General features: G+C 44.1%; 1 protein-coding gene across 8 annotated transcripts in view; it reads right to left on the bottom strand.

Moving 5' to 3' along the window:
• LOC306917511 (inositol polyphosphate-4-phosphatase type I A-like) overlaps positions 1–16,421 on the bottom strand; it is a 75,084-nt gene that overhangs the window by 31,285 nt on the left and 27,378 nt on the right. For all 8 annotated transcript variants that reach the window (XM_079495778.1, XM_079495780.1, XM_079495779.1 and 5 more), the window contains 12 exons: positions 16,297–16,415; positions 15,922–16,038; positions 13,749–13,828; positions 12,702–12,813; positions 10,606–10,696; positions 8,681–8,828; positions 8,105–8,235; positions 7,723–7,827; positions 7,053–7,161; positions 2,450–2,636; positions 1,763–1,978; positions 42–183 (listed from right to left, as the gene is read on the bottom strand). In XM_079495778.1, coding sequence (XP_079351904.1) covers positions 42–183; positions 1,763–1,978; positions 2,450–2,636; positions 7,053–7,161; positions 7,723–7,827; positions 8,105–8,235; positions 8,681–8,828; positions 10,606–10,696; positions 12,702–12,813; positions 13,749–13,828; positions 15,922–16,038; positions 16,297–16,415 — 1,557 coding nt within the window. The remainder of the gene's footprint in view (positions 1–41; positions 184–1,762; positions 1,979–2,449; positions 2,637–7,052; positions 7,162–7,722; positions 7,828–8,104; positions 8,236–8,680; positions 8,829–10,605; positions 10,697–12,701; positions 12,814–13,748; positions 13,829–15,921; positions 16,039–16,296; positions 16,416–16,421) is intronic.

The following is a 16,421-nucleotide window of genomic DNA, read 5'->3' on the forward strand; positions in this document are numbered from 1 at the left end:
CAATTTAATCTCTAAAAAGAAAAAAATAATCTGCACTTTACCTTTTTTAGTAGCAGTGCCCTGCTGGTCAGTCTGGGTAGTGTCCAGGCCGGGGTCGACCGGACTCCTCTCCTTCTGCAGCAGTTTGTCCACACGCTGTATGATACACTCTAGAGACTTATCTACATTCAGCCATACCTTCTCCTGGAGAGAGGAGAGGAGAGGAGAGGAGGAGAGGGGAGGGGAGGGGAGGGGAGAGGAGAGGAGAGGAGAGGAGAGGAGAGGAGAGGAGAGGGAGAGGGAGAGGGAGAGGGAGAGGAGAGGAGAGGAGAGGAGAGGAGAGGAGAGGAGAGGAGAGGAGAGGAGAGGAGAGGAGAGGAGAGGAGAGGAGAGGAGAGGAGAGGAGAGGAGGAGAGGAGAGGAGAGGAGAGGAGAGAGATTATGCAAAGTGGGGAGCAACATACATAATTTGCTTTACGATTTACATACTGTATGTGCCGATGTGAAATGTAAATGTTCAAGTCAAGCTACTGTGCTTTAGAATCCTGAAACTAGAAAATATGAACGTGCCCCAGTAAAAACATTCTCTAATAGTAATAGAAGGGCATATGGGAACATAAATCATTTCCCTTTAACCACTAGAGATATCTAGTTTCGTTTTAGTCAAATATGATTATATCGTTGAAGTTAGATTCCATGAGAGGCTAAAGGACTAATTGATCACCTGATTGATTGATTAATTAAATGACTGACCAACTGCTGCTTTTTCATAATTTTCGAACTAATGAGCAAATAAAATTACACTTTATGAAATGACAAAGCACTTCAAATCCCGAACCTATGAATTAATGCAGATGTTTAAAGGGCCAATTTACCCCTTCCTTTTGCAACCATATCTTATTTTAATGATGTTTAGTTCACACAGGATATTTTAGCATTTCAAATGTCTGATGATGCGTCACTTCCTTCCCTACATGTTGTCTCAGTCAGACAAACCAACATGGGGTGTCTCCCAAAGAGTTTGATCAGCCTTCTTTATTTCCTCTTCGTCAGGGCAGAAACACCTCTCCACAAGGATGCAGTGGACCAAAGCATTATGGCCATTGTAGTAATTCAACAATCCAGTCAAACCCTCGTCAAATACACAGACTTCATTATTTTTCTAGGCATAGGGTGAAAATTCAAATTGTGCTACTGAAAAAACTACTAACTACTATCTACTACAAAAACTACTAACTAACTACCCTCCAGGTGGTAGCATAAGCACAGCCGTTGTGTGCCAGCCGTTCAGTCTCAGTCTACGAGCCATTGTTTCATTTCCAGTGAGGTTGGGGCTGTTGTTGTGAGGACATTGATCAGTCGCATTAGCTCATTCCCCTTACCTCTCGTCAGAAACGGTTACATGTCCGGAGCGATGCGAGACAAAGTCTACAAATTAAATACAATCATCCGGATGCGCGACGGCTCACCATGGACAGCGCTCAAAGCTTTAGAGATACAGGGCTTTGAAAATCATGTTATAATGGAGGCTCAATGGAGCTGGATGGAAAAAACCCATAGCTGGTGGGGACGGAGGCGTTACATAGCAACCGGAGCAATGCTAAAAGGTAAATTGACGGTCGCCGCTTTCATATATGGAGTATACGGTTGTCTACGAACATGTACGTAGTTGGCACCTGCCTACCCTAGCCTAGGGGGTCCGAATATGTTCGTAGATGGCGCAGAAAGAATCAACATTGTGTGCCTGGAGATTCTTCCAGCGTTGAACGTCTCTTGAACTCACCCACTCCTCTTCGTGCCAGTCGACGTGCAGCGAGGAGCGGCTGTTGCGCCCGCTCCACGTGGCCAGCAGCGTGTCCTGGTCGTTGCGGAGGACCACCTGCTCCGCATCGGCGGACGGGGACGCCTTGGAGGCCACATAGTCGGGGCGCGCCGCGTTCAGCGCCAAGATGGCCGACGCCAGCAGCTTACAGTCACACACCATCACCAGCTGACGCGTCTGGGACGACAGAGAGAGGCACATGTCGGTAAGGTATTCAAGGGTATTTCACTTTATAACACATCTGGGGTCATCTAATGAGGCTTTTGTGTGCAGCCCAGTATTTTTTTACTTGCTTGGCCTGTACCCAAAATTGGGTACAGGCTTTAGTTTCGACATACTATTGGTCTGACAACGACAACCTACCTCAAACCCTAACCTAACCATAACTGCAAGCACGGAGCAGCGCATGTTCGCCAACCTTAATCCGGTGACCGGATTCAGGTCGCCAACCTTAACGCATGTTCGCCAACCTTAATCCGGTGACCGGATTCCGGTCGCCAACCACACCACCAGCACAAATACATAACGCTAAAACATTTCGATCGACTAAAAACAAAATGAAAATCTATTCAAAAAGAAAAAAGAAAAAATTTGCTGTCAAAATCAACACTAACCACATACTGTCATACTGTTCAACTGGGCCCTCACCTTGTCGGCCAGTATGGCCAGAGTCCTCTCCAGGCCGTTGGCAGAGCGCTCCTTGGCCGCCCGGGACAGCCTCTCGGCGTAGTAGCTGACCTGAGTCTTCAGCGTGTTGATGTGGGCGATGATCTCCTTGGCCCGCACGATGTCCTGCGGGATGTACACGATGGACTGGGAGCTGGTCAGGGCACTGCTGCACGGAGACATAGGCACGCATGCACATGGTTTTAACACTGCAAAGTGCAAACACTATAGCAATGATTACTATCATACAGTTTATAGAGCTTTAAACTTTAAAACGTTGTTTTAACCGAATGTGAGAAAATCTGCCTGGTTAAAAGCCTGGTTTACACTTAGTTGCTTATCTGTGTCGTGGACCGAAAATCACAGATCTACAAGCTCCCTGAGCATCGTGCCAGTGTGGGCGTGTTGTTGTGAGCATGTATATCTGCGATTTCCTGTGTGCGACACGATGGGCACAAACCATGGATAAGTCGGGCATCGAAAGACGATTTTAGCGTATTTTCTTTTAAAGATGTTGGACCCATTTTGCCTCACCAGGCCTTTGTCACATGGTGTTCCAAGTGTCAAGATTGAGTGAATTCAAAACGTGCCTCGTGAGCATATTTATAAAGCACTTCAGTGAATTTTATCTGTGAACTAAACCTCTGGTTTTAAAGTAGCTATAAGCAATAATATGTCAACATTTTAATGGCCTTTTCTTTTTTTTGTATTCAGACAGCCAGCAATGGGTAAAACGCCCAGGATCCCAAAAAAATGTAGTCTCTGTGACAGATCTAGGGGCCACAATCTGCATTCAAAGATGCTCCTAGAAGCTTTGTCATTGGTCGAAAAAAAACTCATCGAAATGACTCAATCAGGATTCAAGTAGACAGGCAAATCGACCAATGAGAAAGCTTCTAGGAAAATCTTTGAATGCAGATTGTGGCCCCTAGATGTGTCACAGACTACATTTTTGGGGGGAGCGTTTTACCAATCAATCAATCAATCAATTTTGACATGTTATTGCTTTTAGCAGCTTTAATTCTAATAATATCTAATAATAAAGAAGTACAGTTGGAGGCCATCGATATTGTCCTTTTCTTTTTGCTGAGGTTTGCGTGATCTGCGCAAAACCCCTTTTGGTGTTTTAAACATTATGTTATAATTTAGCTATTGAAAAATAGCAGATCTACAAGCTCATAGCGCGCCACCGAGTGGCGCGCTACGAGCTTGTAGGTCTGCTATTTTTGAAAAATCGTGAAAATATTTATTTCAGAAAACTGGAGGATTTAGAAGGATTTTAAAAAATTTGGAGGTCAGGCCTAAATGGGTCAAATGATAAGGGACAATATCGGTGGCACCCAACTGTAGCATGTTGCCCATGCTTGTTGGTGGCCATTGGTTTCAAAGGGGAAACACTGAATGCTTAAATACATATAGGCTACTACCACAAGCTGATCACCATAACCTGAGACAGTTATTCGAGTGTTCTTAATGATTGTGCAGTGTTGTATATCTTACATTACCATGCAACATGCCTGTTCTTAACCAGCGGCCTAATAACACAGTGGATAGTTAACGCACAAAGACAAGAGACTGACCTTGACAGAGTTAAAAGGGGGAATACCACTCCATTTAAAATTAAAAAAATAATAATCCTATAGATAGTGTGTATCTATAGCAGTTTTGGCGAGCAAAATAATTTGTTCCCAGAGCTACATTTACCAGAGCAGTAAAAGACTGGATTTAAAAAAATAAAGTGGTATTCAAAGGGAGTTGATGTGAACACAACATGCTCAAAGTGTAACACAGACCGCATTTCTATTACTTCTAGAAACTAAATATCTATGGAATATATATCTATATATTATTCACGATCATAAAACATAAAACAGACATAAATATCATAGACAAATCATGGTGCTCTCTATTGGCTCCGAACGCAAAAAGCACCCACCTACTACAGCCCACGACAAACGGTGCATGGGACATCTGATTCAGGTTGGTAACGCAAAGGCACAGCACGACAGTGGAGATCGAACCAAACAAATAAACCACAAACAAAGGCAAAATACAAGCAGAGCAGTGCACAATAACTCACCATCCCTCCTCATATATGCTGATCAGAAAAGTAAGAAAAAACAACAAAAAAACAACAAAAAGTAAGAAAAAAGCCACACAATGGAAAATCTCAAAATACATAATCAATGAAAGATTTCCAAAGGAACAAAGGTGTTGTTTTCATGCGAGGTAACGTCGTGCGTAACTGAGAGGGCAAAAAAAGAAATACAATAGCAGCACTTTTTAAACGTGAAATCATGAAATTATATCACTTTCTTGAAAAACTCAAAACTAGGAAAATGAAATACTTTGCTTTACTGCATATATGTCCAACTCAAGGCCCGGGGGCCAAATCAGGCCCGTGAATGAATTATCTTTGGCCCGCGGGATGATATTTAATTAGTATTAGAACTGGCCCTCGGGTATATTGCACGGACCACCATAATACTACAAGTCCGACAATGCACTACAAGTGCATTGGCACATATCACATACCATGAAAGCAGTGATGGTGAGGATCATAGAACAGGAAACTGAGATTAATAATAATCCATTTTCAGTTTTAAATGCATTTACTTTTTTTGCTGTTTGCCTGGGACGACTGCAGTGCCCGTGTGTTGAAACACAGTCCAGCCCTCGACTTGTACCAATTTCTTTATTTTGGCCCACTGTGTATTTGAGTTTGACATCCCTGCTTCACTGGATTAAAAATCAAAGTTAAACATTGAATGAGACTGTGCATGTAAGGATCCAAAACGGAAGTATTTTATAAAAATGAAATAACATAAATTGAATTAAACATTGAATTAAACATAGCCAAGGTCATTTCATGACCTTTATGCATGGTTCAGGTCAACATAATCAGTTCAGGACTATATCAATTACAAAGTATACACACGTATGTCCTTTGGACCGTTCTGGGCATTTTTACACACGTGAGATTTGTCCTCTGCATTTACCCATCCCATTAGGAGCAGTGATGTCATTTACCCATCCAATAGCCTCGGTACCCAAGCTTTTGTTCGCATTCGGCTCAAACATTAAAGCCACATTTCCTAGGTCTGGGAGTGGGAGTGAACTACAGCGCAGAGGGGCGTCGCTCCAAATTTGGTGACCTCAGTGTTCTCACTCTCAGCTGTTTTCTACCAGGGAGGGGAGGGGCAGAGAGGGCGGGCGCTCAGATGGGGGGACCAATATTATCCAACGCAGTGATCCATGGACACACACACACACACACACAGCCTCAGTGGCCTGGCCTGGAATCGAACCCAAGCCCAAGCTGGCTCACTAACCACCGCACCACTCAGCTATGGAACGGTACAAGTGGAAAAACGGAAGTCTATATATATATATATATATATATAAGCATTGTTAGTAAGTATGGTAAGTACAGCCTTGTGTATTCATTAATGAATCAATTTGCAACCAATTTTGCTGTTGCCAATTATTCCTTGCGTCTGTCTAGTGCATTGGCTCTCAAAGCGGTGTCCGGGGAGCCCCCAGGGGTCCTTGGGGGTGATACCCGGGACTCCCCAGAATTCAGTTCAAAACAAAATGCTTGGGACATGTTGATAAGTTGAGAGAACAGTGTTTTCAGAAATGATATGCAAGCAAGTAGGTTCAACAGGTGGCTAATTGTCAGTAGAGATTAGAACATGCAATGGGTGTCAATCCCCTTTTAAATGCGCTAGTCCTCTGGGAAATGGATTGCTGAGGTAGTGCGCAACGCCATACCATCAGTTCCCAGTACGTATCACAGGACTTAGGCCCCATTAGTGTAAATGGGGACAGCCAAATCCAGGCTGAATCAGATCTGTGCCACATGATACATCCAAATTGGAATCTGATGTGTTTGAATAAGTCTAAACACAAACAAGTCACATGGAATCTGATTTTTACAAATGCGACATGAGCCACAATCAGAGGTGGTTTCAAATCTGATTTCAGGAGATCCGTCTCAGTCTCACAGTAACCTGATCCAAATCAGATTGCATGTGACACAGATATGATTCAGGCTGGATTTGGCTGCCAGTCTAAACACAGATCCAATCTGGTCACTTGCAAATGCATTGTGAACGGTCGGACCAAAAGATCAGATTTGAGAAATAAATCCGATTTGAATGAAGTGACTGCAGTCTAAATGTGACCAAAGCTGTTACTCGTTCACTGAGTTGATGGTTCCCTGGATCGAACGTGGTCCATTGTGGTCCTTGTGGTCCATAGGCGAGTGTCCTTTATGTCACCCTGAAGCCGCGTGGATCTCGGGGTGCATACGTTTGTCAGACATACTAACAGTCCGACAGACATTAGTTCGACAACACAGTCACGACATGCGTGGCCGGTTAAAACTAACCTGTGGTGGGTCAAAACTGACCCGTGGCTCCCGACATGCGTAGTAGGTTAAAACTAACCTGTGGTGGGTTAAAACTCACCCATGGCTTCCTGTGAGGATAGGTTTTTTGGGTAGGGTGTCGGACTCGTGACGGTAGGACTGTTAGTGCGTCGGACCAAACACATACGCCCATGGATCTCTGAGTCCACTTACTGTTTCTTGGTGTCTTCAAACTTCTGCAGGAGTTTCCTCAGCCCGCTGTTCTTAAAGCCTTGGCAGTGAGCCGCCGGCGCTCCGATGGTTATCACGTCATACGTGTGGTCTGGGGAGAGAGGAGGCGGTGGTGGGGGGAAAGTGAAAGTTAAGTCCCGAATTCAAAATGTACTTGAGTAAAAGTGCTGGTATCAAAATGTACTTAAAAGTACCAAAAGCAGAAAGTTCTCTTAATGCAGAATGTCTCATTTCAAGATACAAATCTTTTGCAAATAGCAGATCTACAAGCTCACAATGCGACGCAGATTGGCTAGTTTCAAATGGCCCAAATATATAGGGCTGAATGTTTTGTAATAATAATCAAAATCTACAAAGTAACTAGTACCGTAAGTAAAGTTTTCAAAAGAAAACAGCGGAGAACACAAATTTGGAGCGAGTACAGAGGCTAGTGTTACATTTACAATTTAAAAAAGGTTGGGGGTTAGTGTGTTAGGATCAGACATTTAGAGCTTAGTTCTCTGTGACAGGGCTAGATTTATGTCAGATTATATACCAGGTTTCACAATGGTGATAGCAGATCTACATGCACAAGCTTGGAAATTCTTCAGCTTTAGGCTTAACAATAGCAAAAATGTATAGTGGTGTGTGCGTGCGAGTGATCATGCCTCACCAAAGCCCAGCTGGTCCTGAACCCTCATTCTCTGGACATGGAGGTTGGTCGGCATGAATTCCAACTTCCTGTCCGCCTTCAGGTTGCTGGCCTTAAACGATGGACCTGACACGCACGCACGCACGCACACCAGACAGACAGACAGATGAAAAGAGGGAGAGAGTCATGATTATGTGCATGTGCGATTGTGCATGTGTGTGTGCGTGCTTGTGTGTGCGTGCGTGCGTGTAATAATAATAATAATAATATCTCAAACTTATATAGCGCTTTTCTGAGTACCCAAAGACGCTTTACATGGGGGGGGCTTTACAGAGGTAACAACACAATAAAAACAACTTTATTATGCAACATGTGTGTGCGTGCTTGTGTTTCGTGAACAGACCTCTGTAGTTGTTGAGGTCGGACAGCGTTTCCTGGTAGGCCAGTATGATGGCCTGGTACTGAGACACGATCTGTCTTCTTAGATTCTCCCAACACGGAGACAACTCTCCCAGCTCCTCCAACTCACACACTCTGGAGAGAGAGAGAGAGAGAGAGAGAGAGAGAGAGAGAGAGAGAGAGAGAGATAAAAAGAAAGAGGGAAAGAAAGAGGCAGGGCAGAGAGACGCAGACGGTCACTCCAGCAAAACGTACCTAACCCATTCTGGATTTTTTTTTACGTCAGCCCTAAAGAAGAAGTGTAGAAGTCATCAATCAGATGTGACGGACTACCATAAGCAGAGTAATCTAGTTAGAGAGTGGCGACACTAGCGTTGACTCCCATTGTAACGATGGAATGCGGAAGTGCTCATTCTATCTCAATGGCATAGTTCCAATGTTTGGAACTACTGTATAGCCCATAGCACCCAGCTTTGCGGCGAGATCAAAGCGTGTCGCCACTCTCTTACTAGATTACATTTACTCTGACCGTAAGCACACGCGCGTGTGTGTGTGTCTGTTCGCGTGCGTGCGTGCATACCTTGCGGCGTCCTCCTCCAGAAGCTGTCTGACGTACTGTCGGGGCACGTTGAGCGACAGCACGCTCTCCGCCATCTGCTCCAGGACTCGCAGGTGGTTGCCGTCCGTGGTGGGGAAGCGGTACATCCGGGACATGGTGCCTCCGAACACTGTACGTACGCACGCGCGCACACGCGCGCGCACACACACACACACACACACGCACACGCACACACACACACACACACACACACACACACACACACACACACACACACACACACACACGCAATGTGTTAAACCTGGAACGCATCTGTGATCTGTGTCACCTTAGCTTTTAAATCTTTTAACCATTATTTTAAACTTCGACAAGCTCGTGTACAACAGATTCTTTATTTTCTACAGGTCGCACCGATGCAACTTTCAAAACTAAATCAAATTATATTGTTCACTTCAAATGTAATTAAAAGTGTACAGAGAGAGAGAGAACAGAGAGAGAACAGAGAGAGAGAGAGAGAGAGAGAGAGAGTGTGCGTTCATGTGTGCGTGCGTGCGTGCGTGCGTGCGCCTCTCTACTCCTCTGCCTCTCTACTCCTCTGCCGTTGCCCGGAGTGGGTTACTATGGCAATGAGTTGGTATGAGATATAGGGTTTGATCGTGAAGCTAGCGCTCCAATCCAGTCTTATTTGAAGACACATCCATCATGACCTCATCCTGCATGGGCAGAAGAACATCTGCTCTACCAACGGCTGTGGCAGAGAGCCAGAAACTCACTGAGTGAGAACATGGTCAAGTACCACGCAGAGGAAACTCAGTAATAAAGAACTACTGAACTAAGCAAAAACACGTACATGCATGCACGCACGCGCACATGCACACGCACACGCACACCAAATCTCTGGGTGGACATGATCACAGGTGTGTTTGTTATCTTTATAGGAGTGATTCATCAGCTCTGTCTCAGAAGCCTGAGAACTCAGAGACAATAAACTTCCTCCTAGATTATTATAAACCATTTATTAGTCATTTATTAGTCAACACACATGGATGAGAGAGGACAGAGACAGAGAGAGACAGAGAGAGACGAGGGGTGGGGGCAGGGCAGGAGGGAGTTAGCCAGAGATGGAGGTGTATAGATTCAGCAATTATAGATTGCTGAATCAGAAAGGGTGAGCGCTACAAAAAGGACGCTCAAGGACATTTATTGCTACATTTGCAATAGCCCGGGAAGCATTCCTTTTCAGGATTATGATCCGGTCGGGACTCGGGAGCGGATGGTCATTTACGTCATGTTGTAGTCAACAGGCAGGAAACCACAAACCGGAATCAGAAGTACCCCAAATTCCCCGCGATCAAACTTAGGGCATCGTGATTTGAGTGCCTACCCAATAAAAGCCTTGATGCGGCATATGAATCCGACACGTTTCTTCAAGGACGTCTTGGAATAATTTGTTTGGTATATCCATATTTTATTCCAAATCGTAGCGACTGGCGAGACTAAAAACAAACGGGGGGGGGAGGGAGACCAAACAAAGTGACGAAAACCACAAACGGGAATAAGAAGTTTATTTATTTATTTTACCATCCGGTCTAGACCGGATCATACGGCGATTTAGAAACCCAGACGAGGAAAGTCTGGTGACACGAGGTTACATTTACAACTGTTTTGTTAATCTAATCAGTCAATATAATTTTACCTCATCTATATACAGTGATTAAAGTAGTTCTATGGTTTTAACAGATTTAACAGATTTTTTTTAGATTAAGTTCAATTTAAACCACTTTAAATATTGTGCACTGATCCTTTCGCTGGGAATGTGTGAAACACAATTCTGTTTTTTAATGCGAGACATAAAAATGACAAATACATCGAAACCTGGATGGTATGCTGATCATTTGAATGAGCGACACGCACGCACACACGCGCACACACACACACACACACACCTGATCGTAGCAGAAGGTCTTTGGACAGCGACGCGTACTTGGTTCTGACTCCCATGGACTCTGTCAGGCTCTCGTCTACGGGCAGCACCGTCTGGAAACCAGTGGTGGAACGACAAATTAATGTAATACACAGTGCATCGTTTTTTTAATCGACAAAATCAACACTTAAAGCATGTGGAGGTTCACGATCTCATCCACTGTGCATGCAGTGCCTCAAAACCAACCAGTAGGCGTCACTATACCTCAAAATTGTATTTAAGTACAGTACATTTTGACCTGAGATCAGATTCTAGAAATGTCTTCTACATCCTGACAGTTTTCTGAAAAAGCTATGTTTCTATAATAATAATAATAATAATAATAATAATAATAAAACTTTATTTATATAGCACCTTTCAAATTTGCAGTACAAAGTGCTTTACAACAACAAACAAAATATACAGCAGAAGACATTTCAATAGAAAACAAAAGCAGGAAAAATATATATACTAAAATATTTCATTGGCAGTGAAAGCTAATCTATAAAAGTGTGTTTTTAAAAGGGATTTAAAAGAGGACACTGATTCAGCACGCTTGATATGTAAGGGCAGTGTGTTCCAAAGTATTGGCGCTATGGTGCTGAAAGCCTGGTCTCCTTTGGACTTTAGCCGACAAATTTGAGGGTTAAGAAGGTCTTTGGATGAGGATCTCAGGGAGCGGGTTGGGACATAGGGGAAGATTAGATCGGCGATGTAGGGTGGAGCGAGACCGGACCTGGCCTTGAATATGGTGAGAAGGAGTTTGAAATTGATTCTGAAGGAGATGGGGAGCCAGTGCAGGGACGCTAGAGCGGGGGTGATATGGTCAAATTTCCTGGAGCCAGTTAGCAGACAAGCAGCAGCATTCTGTTATGTACTAGTCGTTCTCTATGTCAGTCGTTCTTCGATTTTTCAAAAATAGCAGACCTACAAGCTCGTAGCGCGCCACTCGGTGGCGCGCTATGAGCTTGTAGAGCTGCTATTTTTCAATAGCAAAAGCATAACATAATGCTAACACCAAAAGGGGTTCCCGCCCAAAATGGGTTAAGCTAGTTACTTTCCACCACTGGCAGTGTGAAAGCTTTGTTCTGGAACGGATGACTCACGACGACAGTCAACCACATGATTGTCAAACTCCATCATGACATTTGACAGCAAAGGTTATTATTATTATTTGTATTTTTTCTCATTTTCTGCAGGTCGGTCTGTATCTGTCCGTCTGTGTGTCTGGAGCTAATCTGGAGCTAATCCGCTCGAACGATTAGCGCCGCATAGTTTTCCACATAATACAGTGTTTTATACTTTCTCTTTTTTTAATATTTAACTGAAAATTTCGAATGTATGTGGCAAAATGTACAGTGACAAAAATACCCCCACAGGAAAGGAAAAGCGGGCCGCAGCCCAATACATCTAAAATTGGGGGCCCTTGACATAACAAGTTATTTATGCCAGAGGCATAAATACAAGTACATCCTGTACTGTTTGGCTCTTTACCCAGTTGTGGGAAAAGTAATACATGTTTTACTCAAGTAAAAGTACCGCTATGTAAATACTGCGATGTAGTATGTATTGGTATCAAAATGTACTTTCTGCTTTTGATACTATGAACGGAATGACCCGTTTCACAAGTTTTCAAACGCATAAAAAGTAATACAAATCTGTAGAAAACAACAGATCTACAGTAGATAGGCCATTTTCAAATGGCCGAAATGTATATACCGGTAGGTTCTTCTTACCTAGCCTGGTCCAGCCTGTGTGATGTCTAGAGGGCGTATGCCGGTCAAAAACAGGCGGTGGATCCTATTGGTTCACCAATCTGAGCGCACGCCCCCCTCCTCCCCCCCTCCCCTCCCCTCCCCCTCTCCCCCCATCCCCTCCCCTCCCCTGTAGAAAACAGTGGAGAACACTGCAGACGTCACCGAATTTGGAGCGACGTGCCTCTGCACTGTTATTGGTTTAGCGAAATACAAGTTGACTCCCACTTCCTATGCTAGATTTTCCAATGGGTTTCCCCAGGCTTTTCTTTTTTAGCCGAATGCGAAGGAAAATAAAAGCCTGTGTACCGAGGCTAGTTCTTACCCGTCCGTTGATGGTGTCCGGGAGTCTGGCTATGGCCGTTCTCTGGTCTCTCTTCTCCTCCATCTGCCAGGCCACCACATTGATGTTCCCCACGCGCTCGTTCTCCGCCGACCTGACCAAAAAGAAAAAGCGAAAATAGCTGATCTACAAGCTCACAACGATTGAAAGGGGGGGTACAGTATTTGCATTTCTTTCACCATAGTTTTGACAGTAGGTTGCAGTTTACTGTGTAAGCCTGCAAAACCTGTCAGTCTGTCCGTCACACCTCATGACACACTCTATATATGGCCAATACAGAATTCATTCCATAATTATGTTGATCTGACCTCATCAAACCCTGTACACTCATGACACTGCCCCCGCTGCCACCCTTAGATCTCCATATATGGAGCTGACCTGTTCCGACATTCCATATGTTGATTTGACCTCATCAAACCCTGTACACTCAAGACATGCTCCAGAAATGGCCAGTCCTCATCAAACCCTGTACACTCAAGAACCTTCCCCCGCTGCCACTCTTAGATCTCCCTATATGGAGCTGATCTGTTCTGACATTCCATATGTTGATTTGACCTCATCAAACCCTGTACACTCAAGACACGCTCCATATATACAGAATTAATTCCGTATGTTGATCTGACCCCCCATGTCAAAGCGCCGGCACTCGCCCAGCAGTCTGCCGTCACCCAGGCGGATGTGTGAACGCGACCTCGTCGCGTCTCGCCCTCAGGGCGTCTTACTGGTCATTCACGGTCACTAATATGCTGCAGTAGATGTTCCTTTTTACTGACACAGAGTTTAAAAAAAGAATTGAATACACAGAATATCAATATGAAGCAACTGAAAAACACATTTTTTTTTCAATGGTAGTGGATGGAGAGAAAGGATTTTTGTCCAACCAAGAAACGGCAACCAATGTGTGCGAAGAGGGGCACGACAAATAGTCAATTCATCGTCGTCCACTTAAATTTGTAATCGTGACAGCCTTGTGTGTGTGTGTGTGTGTGTGTGTGTGTGTGTGTGTGTGTGTGTGTGTATGTGTGTTACCTCAGCTCTAGCTGTAGCCTGTGGGTCTTGTCCTGCAACAGTTCCTTAATAGGGAACAGGGCAGAGCCCAACATGTACATCTATACAGAGAGAGAGCGAGAGAGAGATATTTAGATTTTTAACAATTCATTTATTCATAAAAGCACTTGCTACATTTCTTTCAAACAATCAATCACAAAATCCAATGCGATGCCGTTTTTTAGAGCAACACATCTACAGATGAGCGATTCCCATATCATTTACAGAAAGATGTAATACCTTCATAGTCTCATATATTTTTAACACATCCAAGCTCTCCATTTTTTCATTGTATAAATAATAAATGAGAGAATGAGAGGGAGAGAATGAGAGAGCGAGAGACATAGATGGAGAGAGAGGGAGATTCAGAAAGAGCCACTGTGCAGAAGAACTATGATCTACAAGCTCACAACGCGTTGCGATGTGACACGTTGTGAGCTTGCAGATCTGCTATCTTTGCTATTGGTCGTCGTACAATCATTTTGATATTGGGGCTCAGGTGGTGAAGGACTCAACCAGATGGATTAAAGCAAAAAAACAAAATCTCACAGCTGAAAAACTTTGTTTAGGCCAAGTCCTAATCTGCAATTTGGCTATTTACCGTGCCCTGGGTCCAGTGCTGGAAAAAGTACGCAAAACAAAAAACAAGTAAAAGTATCAATGCTGCAATGTAGAAAAACTCTTTTACAAAATGTAATTAAAGTACCGAAAATAGAACGTACTCAATATGCAGAATGTCCCATGACACATGTTCCAATCTTTTGGAAATAGCAGATCTACAAGTTCACAATGCGTCGCGTGAGCTTGCAGATCGGCTATTTTCAAATGGCCGGAAATGTATATACGGCTGAAGTGGTTCATGTATGTTTTGTATTGATAATCAAAATCTACAAAGTAACTATAGTGGAGTAGAATTAAAAGTATTTGAAGTTGGAAACACTCAAGTTAAAACTCTTAAAGAGTATCTCTCTCATTCAGAGTACAGACATGTCCTATGCCATCATGCATAGTGGGGGTTGCATTTCCTTTGTTTTCATCATAGGTGTCTTTCACGCCTCGAGTCACACGAGTGTGACTAGTCATAGTGTTTGGGTCTAGTGGCCCCGGTGTTGTACCCACCGACCTTGGTCCCCTGCAGCCTTATGCCAAACCCGTTGTCTCTAACCTTGGGGTCAAATTGGATAATGCACTCAAACTGGACAAACAGGTAAACGCTGTGGTTAGTTCCAGCTTTTATCACCTGAGGCTGCTGGCCAAAATCAAGTCTGTGCTTTCTTTCAACGATTTTGAACGTGTCATTCACGCTTTTATCTCCACTCGTTTAGACTACTGCAATGCACTGTATGTTGGTTTAAACCAGTCTTCCATGGCGCGTCTCCTAACTGGAACCCGTAGGCGTGACCATATTACACCTGTTTTGACCTCCCTTCACTGGCTCCCTGTCCGTTTTAGAGTTGATTTCAAGATTTTATTGTTTGTCTTTAAATCACTGAACGGTCTTGCGCCACAGTATCTCTGCAACCTTATAGAGGTTTACACTCCCTCAAGGTCAATGCGTTCTGCTGGCCAGTTGAATCTCCAGGTCACAAAAAAGGCACGTTTAAAGACCAGAGGTGACCGAGCCTTTTCTGTCATTTAAACTGTGGAATGAGCTCCCTTCCCATGTGAAACTGGCCCCCACCATCGAGACTTTTAAATCTTGCCTTAAGACCCACCTGTACACCTTGGCTTTTAATTCCGTTTGAGAGTTCTGTGTTTTTCTGTGGCTTTGTTGTAATGTGTCCTTTTTCTACTGTGTGGTTTGTTGGTTTCTTTTGTTTTAGCTTTATAGTGTATTTAGCTTTTAACTTTCTGTACAGCACTTTGTAAACCTTGCGTTGTGAAATGTGCTATATAAATAAAGTGGATTGGATTGGATAGTCTTTGTTTGATGATCTCTGACTGGGACCAGAAGGAAAACAACTCGCATAAACACAACCGTTTTTACAAAATGTCATTGCTTACACATCTTTCTTTGAGATTTACATTAGACAATTAAAAGTCCGATCTTTTCTGCCACGATTCCGATCTTTTGAAAATCATGAGATCGGAGCCCATTTCCGATCACCCGGTCCGATTGGGACAACCCTAATGTGTATGTATGGCTGTGTCGTACCGTGCCCTGGGAGCGGTCCTTGACGTCGTACACGGCCAGCTTGACCTGCGTCTGCTGATTGATGTTGGAATCCTGGAAGAACGCTATGCTGCTCAGGTAGATGGGGTTACTGGTGCCCTGTGGACAGGTATTATTAGGTAGATGGGGTTAGTGGTGCCCTGTGGACAGTGTAGATGGGGTTACTGGTGCCCTGTGGACAGGTATTATTAGGTAGATGGGGTTACTGGTGCCCTGTGGACAGGTATTATTAGGTAGATGGGGTTAGTGGTGCCCTGTGGACAGTGTAGATGGGGTTACTGGTGCCCTGTGGACAGGTATGATCAGGTAGATGGGGTTACTGGTGCCCTGGTGTGTGTGTGTGTGTGTTTGTGTTACCTCTATGACTTCGGTCTGAGCGTGTTTGGTCCAGAAGGCCTGAGGAGGAGTGGTGCAGCTCGCTGCTACGAAGCTGTTGGGCTTACGCTCCAACGCCGGGGTCACCAGCTCTGTACAGGCTGCAC

This window comes from Electrona antarctica (genome assembly GCF_951216825.1).
Source record: "Electrona antarctica genome assembly, chromosome: 24".
Taxonomy (NCBI): domain Eukaryota; kingdom Metazoa; phylum Chordata; class Actinopteri; order Myctophiformes; family Myctophidae; genus Electrona; species Electrona antarctica.